Source organism: Chelonoidis abingdonii, chromosome 9 (genome assembly GCF_003597395.2).
Source record: "Chelonoidis abingdonii isolate Lonesome George chromosome 9, CheloAbing_2.0, whole genome shotgun sequence".
In the NCBI taxonomy this organism is placed as follows: Eukaryota; Metazoa; Chordata; order Testudines; family Testudinidae; genus Chelonoidis; species Chelonoidis abingdonii.
The window spans coordinates 80,533,401-80,546,131 of NC_133777.1; the positions used below are offsets into that span (position 1 = coordinate 80,533,401).

The window sequence follows — 12,731 nt, forward strand, 5'->3', positions numbered from 1 at the left end:
AGTACTGGAAACATATGCATTTTATAAAGTTTGCATATCAAAACGTTGTTTCCATTAGCAGTCTGGAAATGCATTACATGGGTAGAGTGAGAACTCAAGATTGGCTCGTTGGAAAGAGACAGAATAACCAGGAGTTACCGTACTTTATGAGAGAAAATATTAGCACTCTCCAAACCACATTTTCCTCCATGGCTGTTGGCTCATGAAAGCTCTGAGAGCTATCAGGCAACTCAGCCATGGATTCTGCTTGGTATTCATTAGGTTCCTTCTCCCTTAGAAACAGCTGTCTAAACAGATTGCAGAGTTATAGGGCTTCCCAAACTTGCTCTGTGACAGGAGTGGAGACACATACTCTATCCAGGCCCATTACTATTGTAGACTGACTCCTAGGAACAGTGGCATGTATTTTTGTACAGGAGATATGCAGATCAAGATATCAAAGAAGGCTTTACAATTGTGCTTAAATTATGGGCCTGACTGACCAGTGCATTGCTCCTATGTTAGAATCATAGGATATCGGGGTTGGAAGGGAGGTCATCTAGTCCAACCCCCTGCTCAAAGCAGGACCAATCTTCAACTATTTTTTTTTGTGCCCCAGATCCCTCAGTGGCCCCCTCAAGGATTGAGCCCACAACTCTGAGTTTAGCAGGCCAATGCTCAAACCACTGAGCTATCCCTCCCCCTCTTAGGCTGATGTAACTCTGCTGTTTTGGATACAGCTGGTCCAAAAAAAAAAAAAAAATACTTGAAAAAAATTTTTCCATCAGAAAATGTGAATCCATTGAAACTAACATTTTCCAAGAGAAAATATTGGTTTCAAAGAAGTTGTTCAATTTTTTGATCATAGGGTGACCAGATGTCCCGATTTTATAGGGACAGTCCCGATGTTTGGATCTTTTTCTTATATAGGTTCCTATTATCCCCCACCTCCTGTCTGATTTTTCACGCTTGCTCTCTGGTCACCCTATCTGATCACGAGAATCAAAATGAAAGAAAACATTTCAAAATATCAGATGGTCTCAATTTGATCAACATTTGTCATTTCAACTTTTCTGATTTGAAACTTTTTGGAATGTTGTGTTCTGAGAAGTTATAATTTTTTTTTCTTTGAATGGAAACTAGTTTCAGAAGGTTGAAATTTCTCATGAGACAAAAACTTCAGTTTTCCAAACACTTTTAGTTTGTTTGAATGGAGTTACACCAACATAAGGTTGGAATATCACAGTGATAAATTAGGCCTCAAATTGTTGCAAGTGGCGTGCATAAACACACACACACACTTTATGGCAATGCAGATAGTACAAACGAGAAAGCCCATTGCTGCTTCCCATTTTTAAAAGGAGTTATTTTCAAAAGCATTACAGAGAGTACAAGGCAACTACTTAGGGCTTTGAAAAACCTATAAACAACAACAAGCAGTGGAGAGGTTATTACAAAATGCCTTTCGAAACTCCAGAGAACAGTCTGACCTGAATTTTACCTGTTGTAAAGTGAAATATTTATTGCTAATTTTGTCTCTTGAAAATTTCTTGCATTTATGCACAAATCTCTCTTACATGGAAATATCTTCCACAGCAACATTTAGTAAAGGAATGGTTTATGTATTATTGTATATCCATTATGCAAAGGAGCACACAGGGCTTGTAATTCTCTCATTTTGAACTGTCATGATCCATAATTTTAGTGTATTCTTCTGCAGATATAAAAATATGATCCATGTATATATTTAAAGTTAGCAAATCACCTTCCAGACTGCATAGTGAATTCCAGCACGTGGTATCAATGCTCGGTGCCATATTCTACCTCATTCTCCTTTCAAGAAGAACTTCCATTGATGGCGAACATGCGTTCTTCAGAAACAGAGAACTCTTATGAACCCAACATGGTCTCTCAATTTTTGATTGTGTTATTCATCTGATTAAGGTACTGATCACACTCAACTCCTACTCAAGTCTGTGGTAACTACAGGTGTTCACCATTTCACTGGAAGTACCCAGCCCCTTGTAGGAGCTTGTATGAGTTCCACCTAACATCAGTGTGGAGGTGAGGGGCAAGATTTCAGAATGCAGCTCTCTGCCGGTAACAAGAGCACTGCCCTGACTTCACAGACAGACCTAAGCCCAGGCTAGGAGAGCAGCAAAAACATGGGAGGGGTCAAGAGTCTAGCTGTTATTTGTAGAAATGCAGCATTGTGACCTCTTTGCATACGTATGCAAGAAATTACAGTTAGCCAGCCAGCCAGCCAGAAGGGGGGTGCCAAAGGAGGGCTGCATTCCTAAATCCTTACTTCCCACCCACACACCTTTCCTGGCATCGGGGATACGTCTTTAGGATGCATTCTTTGAGAATATTTTGATTGAGGTCACTCAATCTGTGCTCCTTTCCCTCAACATAAATCAGGAGTGACTCCACTGAGGTCAGTGGAATTACACTTTTTAAATGAAGAGCTAAATCCTTCATAGTGATTCAGCAGAAGCTGATCTCTAACCAAGTGCTCGAGCTAGTATCAAGGTCACGAGAAGCTATTTTAAACAATTTAGATTTACTGGAAAGTAGCAGAACAATCACTCGATTTATAGGCTCTCACCCTAGGGTTTAGAAACTCAAGCACTCTTTGGTTGCTGTTGGATCCTATTAGCTTTTCTGTACTTTCAAGCAACCATCTGCTCAAAGCACCTAATGCCGGATGATGAATGACTGGGCCTCCAGCAGGTAAAATTTGCTGGAAAATAGTTAAAGTGAATTCCAAGTCTGTCCTCTGAGCAAAACCTCTCATCTCTCCTTTCCTACTGTAACCTTTAATCACAGTCCATAGAATAATACAATAGCCAAGTGGAGAAATAGTGTCCCTTGATCCCTTTGGAAAGTTGGGCCAGATCCCCAGGAACAGCAAATGAGGAAGACAGCAGAGTTGTCTTTCCCTCACCTTTCCACACCACCACTCCTGGGGCATTTGTGGTGCTAGAATAGCCCCTAGTAGCTGTTACACCACCTGAGGATCAGCCAGAGTGCTCAGGTCACACCTCTCTCCAAACTCCCATGGAATGGGACAGAATGCCCACCATGCTGAGTGGCCAGAATCCATGTGGCTTACAGCTGGCTATGCCCCTGCTTTAGGCTTCCCAGCCGTGGAGAAGGAGGGGGCAGTAGCTGCTTTCCTCACAGTGTCCTGCCTGCAGGGCCAAGTGAGGAGACACGGGGTATGGAGGGGGATGGACAGAGTAGGGTACATGGGGCTGCTGGGGGGGGTCACAGACTGGGGTTCAGAAGGGCTAGTGGGAGAGGATAGACTGGGGTGAGGGCACAAGAGCTAGGGGTGTGACAGCATTGAGCCAAGGACTGACTGAGATAGGGGTGCAGAGCCACATGTGGATGGGATGAAGGGGTGTCTGAGTGGAGGTGCAGGGACACATGAGGGAGGGAACATACAGGGACACATGGGGACAAGAGCACATGTGCCTGACTGAATGGGAGAGGCTGGGGTCAGCCAGGGTCTCCATGGGGGAAGCTCCCCACTCAACTCAAAAATAACCCATTCCCCCCACCCCTCAAAAACTGTTCCATATTTCTCCCACCCACACCCAATAACCCTCCAGCTTCACTTCCAGGCTCCTACCTAACAATTTACTTCCCTCTCCCTCAGTTCTTTTGTGCCCCCGACTTCCTTAAGCCTTTGCACTGCTTCAGGAAATACATTTCTGTATTGTAGTTTAAAAAAATTATTACTCAAAATTCTGTATTAATATGCCTAGTAAGGAATCTATTTGTCAAAAAACATTTCCTGAATCTTTTTTGTTGGCTGTATTGTTATAGACATACTGCTGACAGGTATTTTGAAATAGATTACCAAAATAATTGAAACTGGCATGATTATACTGTGTTATGTTGACAAATAAAATATGCAGCATTTTAAAATATTGTGCACAGAATTTTTAATTTTTCTGGTGCAGTATTCCCCCTGGAGTAATATATGCTATTTACCAGGGAAAGTGCCATGAGATTTATTTTATTTTATTTTATGATCACTCACTATACATTCTGTACACCTTCAAAGCATTTTTACAAACATAAACTAATTCATACTTTGCAATTTAGCCATAGCTTAGGGTCTCTGATTTATGTCTTACCAAAAAGAGAGAGGCTGAAATGTCCAAAGTTACCTGTGTGAGTCAGACACACAGTTCCCATTAGAAATAAAAGGGGAACTGGGCATCTATATTCCCTAGGCAAGTTTGAGTTTCCCATCCAGCACCTCCAGAAGCACAACTTCTAGTGCAATTCTGAGGCCTTGCTTCCATATTAACTCTGAAGGGGCAGCGGGACCTTCGGAATCACCACAGTATTTCCTGACGCACCAAGATGTTCCTTGGAGGTCTCCCAGCTTACTCTTTACCCATATTCCCCCCTCAACACGTGAGAGAGCTGACAAGATCTGAGCACAAGGTGGCATGGCACCAGGCCACGTGGATGGTACAAGCTGTTACCATAAAGCTGTTCCAGCAGGTGCCACTCTGACAGGATACAAATAGAAAGAGGATTTTTAATAGACCAGGAGTCCACTGCCAGAAGATTATCTAAATTATACATGAATACTCACTTCAACACGTAACTCATTGCCAGCTCACCTCCTTAACCAAAGGAGCCAAACATGGAAATAACTAGTTACTCCCATAAAAGCAGCGACTCTTGTAACCCTAAGATAATTGCATTGAATTATTCCAATAATATATTACAATTTTGAAATCTGTATTAATTATACAACTGCAGACCTGGTAAGCAACCTGCCTTCCCACCCCCTACCCCCAAACACACATACTTCAGCTGTTGTTAAGTTAGAATAACATCACTCTTTAAAATTAACGGGTAGGTTCAGCTCACTGACCTGCTGGTTGTGCTCTGTTATGCAGGATATTTGGAGTCAAGCTCCGGCCTCTCCGGATTGGCACAACCTGAGAGTGCTAGTCAATCACTGGAGGAACTGCCTTGTATTATTCATTAAAAAGGCGCCGGGAGAGGGGAGGGCTTCATCATTATGGTGCCCCATTTTAGCTCCCTAGGCTGTGATTCAGCAAGGGACTTAAGCACATGCCTAACTTTAAGCACTCAAGAAGTTCCATTACTGACTTTAATGGGACTACGTACATGTTTAAGCACACTGCCAGATCAGACCCTAACAAAGGGAGCTAGGATCCAAGGAAGTCCCCTCCAGAGCCCAAGAGGGGTCAGGTCCATCAGCTGCACCTACTCTTCAAAAGCAAAGAGGGCAGTCTCAAAGAAAGGTTGCTGTTGCTAGGAGAAAACTTCTTGCCACTCCCTTGATCACAGATGCCAATAGCTGATTTAAGGAGCAGGACTCAAAAGAAAGTCCTCTGGCAGTTGGAAGGATGCAAAGACTAGCATCGTTTGGTGTGAAAAGGCAGAGTGCACAGAGAATGTGAATTCTGCCTCTTTCCAGAGCAGCTGGTACCGGGCTAGATGGAACGTGGTCTCTCTCTTTCTAACGTATGAGTCATATAAAGGTGCACAGCCAGTTCTCTCAAAAACAATCTTAAATGGTTTATCCTACTCATTTTTTTTAAACCACAAGCAGCTACCATCTTCTATTGGCTCTGGGAAAGGCTACACCAAAAGACGAGTTTTGCATCTCGCCCTGAACACGACAAAGATTGTGGCATTTCTTATGTGGCTCTGTTACAGAGGCTGCAAAGAGGAGAATATTCCCCAGCCACTAACAGCGAGAAAAATCTATTAGGCAGAATTCCCTGAGCGGCATGGAAGGAGAAATGATAGATCTGGCCAGATCAGGCCAGTTTGATTCAGCCAAAGTTTAAAAACCATACAGGTATATCCCTACGTGCTCCTGTCCGCACTAAAAAGCGGCTTGTGTTTACATCTTCATTTCTCTGGACCCAGAGAGCCCTGCATAGGCTGGGCCTATGCTGGCAGTGAGACACTGTAACACACACACACACACACACACACACACACACACACACACACACACAAAGTGGGCACATGGGCCCAGCTGCGTGGGCCCAACATCCAGCAGAGGAAAAACATAAACACAAGCTGTTAACTTTTGTGTGATTATACCAGTTTGGCAGCGGTTGGATGGACTGGAGTGTTTTTAAAAGTCCTTTTAAGGAAAGAGCAGATTGTTGGGATTGAAAAAGTAAAAAATCAATTCTGCTCCTTAATTACTCCAGGAAGCTCCTTTGCCTACAAAGGTTGGCCAAGAAGGCTCTTCAGTAGGTTTCTGTTCAGCAAGGCTTCATTTGAGCACGTGCTTCTGTTCTGATCCATGTGCATTTGCGTCCATTTGCATGATGCAATCCTCACATTTAATTTTCAATTCAAGCCAAAATAAAACACGGTCAAAAGTTGGACCTGGTTGCACTAAAGACCATGTTAAAACTGCAAACTCCACACATGTATCAATCAGTCCCAACTTCACTCAAGACTGGACCGAGCTTTGAAAGACTTTTAGTGGCCCGGAGATCGCGAAGGGGCAGCCAAAGAACCTGGCGGGCCGGACAGAACTGTTAGACGGGCCGCATCCGGCCCGTGGGCCGTATTTTGCCCACTCCTGGTTTAGACTCTCAGAGTCTTTTGTTAAATCAAGCTAGGTGGCGAAAATGAACTAGTTGAAGGGCACAGGAACTGGATTTCAGAGCTCTTTGTGGCTAGCATGTAATCAATAGACTCCATCAGGTGCTCCTCCCACAAGAGAGATTCTTCAGTCCAACAGGAGTAAGGAATGACAATGTTATTGGACTACAAAGCAGCAAGCACAGATAGGCAGGTATCTTCCACGCGAGCCCACAACTAGCACTCCCCCAAGAAATGTGTTTATTTGGGCCAATTTTAAATTTTCTTCAGATGAAAAGAAATTTCTAAATTCCTTTGTGGAAGTGTGTTAACCTTCAGGGGCAGATCCTTGACTGATGTAAACTGACTTCAATGGAGTTATGACCATTTTCATTAGCCGAGGATGTGCCCCTTAAAGTTCAGGTCATGTGAGTGGCACAGCTCACAACCACTTATTCCACTAGACATCCCCTCTTACATTAAAAAGCTGAGGATAAAACTGTGCTGAACTTTTGACTCAAGCAGATAAAGTCCTTGAAATCTGCCTTGATTTGAGTTTGACCTGTACTCAGAGATCAGTAGGGGTTCCCTAGAGCTTTTATTGTCCACGCAGAAACTATCTAAAGCTTTTTATGAACATTTGAGTCCCCAAAATATCAAGCCTGGAAAATGTCACAGACTCATTTTAAAATACTCCCGTTTTCCTCCTCTGATTTTTACCACTGTTTTCATGGTTAGTCAAGCAAACCACCTCCAGATTTAGCAAACCAGCTACCATTCTCATTCATCCACGAATCTCAGAACTGAAGCGTTCCAGCTGCTCCAGGGCTGTACCCTGAAAAGTGATCTTGCTGAGATATTATACTTGCCTGTTATGACCTTCGCTATTTTTTGACACAGAGATAAAGATGAAATAGGTTCTCTCTCTAATGACAGTTTGTATAAAAAAAATTCTGATGAAAACTAAACTACCTGTATATATATTGCTGACCAACCTGTCACAAGTCAGGGCTGTTATATCCCCTCGTTTGAGAGACAGAGATTCTGAAGAATGCATTCCCCCACTGCCCTGTGGTAGTAATATGCAAACACTCCCTAAATTAACTAACTATTTAGGTGAGTACTATATTTGCTGCCCAAATTGACAAAGTAAAACATACTGAAAACCTCATTTATTACCTGCTCCCTTTAAATTCCCTGATCCTGGCACCCAAACTCTTGGGAAAGTCAGCTCTCAATCTCAACTGTGTGCCTCACGCCCATCCCCAGTTACGCTGTCGGCTTCTTCACGCATGCAAATAAATCTCAGTGCCGGTGCTGGGAGAAGGGGGTGTGGTCTGCAAGTTAATGCTCCCCAAAATGAAAAATACCCACCCCATTAATTCCTTTCAACAGTCTGGCCTGATAAGTTACAATATTTTAATTAAAGAAAAAAGTCTTACTTATATAAGGGCCTGACCCAAAGCCTGTTCAATTCAACAGGAGTCTTGCCACTGACTTCAATGAGCTTTGGATCAGGTCCTCAAGTTCCATTGTCACTCATCTGCTTAAAATTAAGGATGTGCCTAAGTACTTTCCTGGATCAGGGCCTAAATGCTTGCAAATCTGGAAGGCTATTATTCAGAATGGTGACACCCCCAATACCAAATCACTTTCCTACCAGAACTCCAAGCCACAATGTCATGCTGTTTAAAGTTAATTGCTTTCAAATAATTGAACAGGTGATCAGGAAAGTTCACATGGAGCATTTGCTGTCTTCCTTGGCATCTGAAAACAACATTGCAGATTGCATGGCCAAAATGAGCAAGCTTTAGAAAGCAAGTTTAAGGAAGGGGGGCAAGAGTGATGTTTTTAAATGATTTTTCTTTTAATGAATTAAATTCTTTCTTTTAGCATCATCAAGACCTTTAAAACATTTTATTCAATAGTTTCTTTAGTTAATACCTCATTACTCCCCTTTTTATTGTTATGGTAATCACATCGTAATATATTGCAGCTTTATAGTATGAAATCAAGGCTAGGCCTGCGGGCATCAACAGATGTACGACAGCATGCAGTAAAACAGGTATAGAAGCATGCAGAGATGAATATGGCACAGGATATGGGGGAGGGAAGGTTGGAATTGTTTAGCAATTCGTCCAAAGTTATTTTAACCTTGGCAGCAGTTGAACTCTAACACGCAATATGATCAGTCATGGGGAAGTTGCAGAGAATCGTAAGTTGAATGTTGTCCTACCAGATGAGTTATCAGCATGAACGTCTGAAGCTGCCTGAGTAATTACAGCCATCGATGCAACTATTTAAAAAACATTAACTGTATCTATTCCAGTCAACTGACACTGCTAGCAGTAATGATCTAAATTTAACGTGAGAGTCTCACCTATGAGCAAAAAGATCATAGATTTGTGCTCAGTGTCAGCACCTCAACTCATAATCCTTCCTGGCAGAGTGAAATTCACCCACGTGTAGCACCAACAGAAAGCCCATACACCAGCTAAGTCCCGCTTCAGTCCAATATTGAGGATTTAAATGGCACCATTGAGCATGGGGTGAATTTCACCCATAGTGCAGTATTTGGTTTTGGGCAGGTGCCAGGATCCATGCCTAGGAAGTGTCGTTTCTCCTGTAAGAGGCTGAGCAGCCTCAAATCCTACTGAAGTAAATGGGAGTGGAGTGTGCTCAGTACCAAATAGGTTCTAACCCTAAATGAGACTGCCCAGGAAGCAGTTAAAAGATCCCAGAAAGTAAGCGGTGACTCAAGTAATCTGCTCTGCAATCCCTCCCCTACTAAAACAGTTAAGATATCCAGCGCTGAGGGCGTAATGGCCACTGTCTTTGCCCACAAAGATACCAGCAGAGCTACGCTCGCTGTCCCATCCCACAAATATTTTCAAGATGTCAAAAATGTTCCCATTCAGAATCAGGCCAAAACCAAGAGACCCCCATCTCCCTCAGTAGACTAGTGGCCAGGGCACTCACCTGGGAAGGGAGACACCCAGGTTCAAGTACCTGCCATACTAAATACTTATTTTTTTTATATAAAAGTGGTACAGTTCCAACAGGAAAGATGGAGAGAGACCCATCCCAGAATAGCCAAATAGGATGCAAGCTGCTGCTCTACCTTATTCAGAGTAGAGATTTGAACCTAGTTCTTCCACAACCAAGGTGAGGACTATAACAACCAGGCTCTTAGTTATTTTGGGTCAGGCTCGGTCTCACTAACTCTCTCACTCAGCTCACCAGAAGTTAATTTCATCCTCAGAAAGCTTCTTGAGTCACCGGCATTTGACTTGCTCTAAGTTACCAGCACATAACTCATTATAACAAAGCTCTTTGTGACTCTTTGTGTACTATATAGAATCAAAATCTACTGTGTACGTGTGCATTTAAACAAAATCAAAGCCCCTTAGGGCTAAGGGTCCAGTCTTCAAATCACTAACCACCAAGCACAACACTTTGTACTGCAAGTAGCTCCATGGAAGTCAGTAATACCTGACATCCATGGGACCATTCACAGTAATAAGCACTATGCTTGGTAGCAGTAAGTGCTTGTTGAATCAGCTTTAAAGACAAGAATGCCTGTTGCACTACATATTACAAATGATACGAGACACAATGGACACTATAGTCCAGTGAATACAGTAATTCTATTAATAAAATGAAAGCTTACAGTTTGAGGCTAATCCTAGGAATATCATTTATAAAAGTTAACAGGGCATATTTAATTTAAGAATTGGCTAACTCGCCTCTCTTCACAGCTGAAACCTCATAAATGAAATATACTGGATCGCTGCCCGGTGCGGAAATAAAAAGTTATGAATAATGTTTCTCTCTCAATCATTGTCAGTGCTTTAATATTCCTAATTACTTTAAAAAGCTAAATATTCAATATCGGAGAAACCCCTTTTTCTTTCTATCTTCACTTGCAAGATTAGTACAATTAAATAAGAGACACTGGGAAGTTTTATTCCAGAGACCCATCTCCATGTTGACATCTTATCTTTTACTGTTTATTATTACACAGAATGGAGCTTTTATTGCTCTTTATGTACTTTATTACAAGGTTTTTTCCCATCCCAGCTTTGTTATTTTAACATCTCTACATCCGTAAGTGAAGTGCTTATCTATACACAGCACACATACCAAATGACTAGGGACAAAGGCATTATTTTTTTAAAATATCAAAGGGTAGAATTTGTTATTGAGATTCTGGGCAATATTTCATAATTGAAGGAGTTCTTTTTCCCAAGGGCTTTAAAAAAATGTTACCAGAAATAGCTACTCAATATTTTATGCTGCCTTTCTGATTCTTCTTCCCCAGTGGAGAAGACTTAGAGGTCCTCCCATCCCCTAAACAGAGTGAATCCTTACATCCTCATGAACTTCCTACTCTCTCCCATTCCACAACTGCCCCTGCTCCCATAATTGGAGAGACACTGCGAAAGTTGAAGACAGAACATTCATGATGTCCTTGGCCAGACAAAATTCCATCCCGTTGGCTTCAGGCAACATGATAAAATCTCAGGAACTATTTTTAACTGCTACTGCCCTTTGAGCCTGTCAGTATCTCTAACTTGTCTCTCTCTACAGTTACCTTGTCTATTATCTTGATGCTTGGTAAGAATGTGTCTTTTTCCAGCTTCCAATCAATTTGGGAAAGTGGTGGGAGGAAGAACTAAACCATTCAGTCTTTGACTTGCAGCATCTTTCTAGAATGATGCAGCCTTACGTAGTTGCCTGCCTCACAAAGAGCCTTCATGTAAACTTATTCCCATTAGGCCGGTAATGGCTGAGCCTATGTTGCATAACTCTCCAATGTTTACTCTGGAAATAACACTAGCAGTTTCATTCTAGCATGAACTGATCACGTGGGCAGAAACCTATTTTTACTAAGAATAGCTCTGACATATGTAACTTCTCCAACTGAAAGACTCTTGAGCCTTAAAGTATAAATGAATCTTCTAATGAAAATATCTAAAATGAGCACAACACCTACCAGCTACCATCATCCATTCCTGCATTTTGGATAAAAGACAAGGGCGCAAGCTTAGAATCAGGAGGTGAAATCTTGGCTCCACTGAAGTCAATGGCAAAACTCCCACTGGCTTCCATAGGTCCAGGATTTCATCCAGAACCCATGTCCACCACAGGAAGTGTTTTGATGAAGACTTTGGTGTGGCTAAAACATGAGGCAAAGCACTTTCACTTCAGAGACAGTCTTGTATGAGCATCTATCATTAATGTTTGACGAACAGGAAATAAGAGTTTAAAAATGTCTTCCACTGCATTTAATAAAGCTTTATAAAGACAAGAACAAAGAAAATTAAAGTCATTACCCCTTTATTAGCAGGGCAGGAGCGACTGCCCAAATTAATTAACTGTTGCAAAATAACCAGACTGATGTTTCTCATTTTCTATTTAAAGTAACTGTGTCCTAAGCCACAGATTTCATTCAGACTTGTTTTTAAAAACTGTGTGTGTCTTTAATATACCCATATTTTTTATTGGGCCTCTACTCACCACTGGAGCAGTCAATGCCTCCCCAGCCTGGTTCACAATGACAGGTATCTGGAGATACACATCTTCCATGCACACACTCTTCTGTGCAGAGAGCTGTGAAGGAGAAACGCCACATGGTATTGTCAAATGTGTGAAATGATTGGTAAGCCCAACACTTAAATTGCATCATAAAGGTCAATATTTTCTTTAAAAAAAAAAAACAACAAAAGCACTACTTGCAGATTTTAATTAATACTAGATTATTAAAGTAACCATACAGGTGTCTCTTGATAGACATTAAAAATCTCGTATTCCAATCTGACTTTTTGTAATGAAAAAAACCCTGTCACCAGTAATTACTTTGTGTAGCAATTATTACTTTGTAATAAATAAAACCTTTACCGAATTGACCCTTATGACTGTAATTCAAGAATGCGAGCTTTTTATAACACAATCAGACAAAAGTGTTACAGCTCATAAGGAAAAAAAGACCTCGGTGTTAATATGTATTAAGATCCAAAACAAAATTTATCAAAATAGACTGAGGAAAAGAAATAATTTTACACATAGTGCTGCAGTTGTACCCTTGTCTTTTCAAGGGCATCAGGTTTTCCATAACTAAAATGTCCAGAGCTCAGTGGTTT

General features: G+C 41.6%; 1 protein-coding gene across 4 annotated transcripts in view; it reads right to left on the bottom strand.

The window, feature by feature from the left end:
- Positions 1 to 12,731, bottom strand: part of MEGF11 (multiple EGF like domains 11) — a 394,137-nt gene that overhangs the window by 234,548 nt on the left and 146,858 nt on the right. For all 4 annotated transcript variants that reach the window (XM_032766029.2, XM_032766028.2, XM_032766027.2 and 1 more), the window contains exon 6: positions 12,109 to 12,201. In XM_032766029.2, the coding sequence (XP_032621920.1) occupies positions 12,109 to 12,201 (93 nt within the window). The remainder of the gene's footprint in view (positions 1 to 12,108; positions 12,202 to 12,731) is intronic.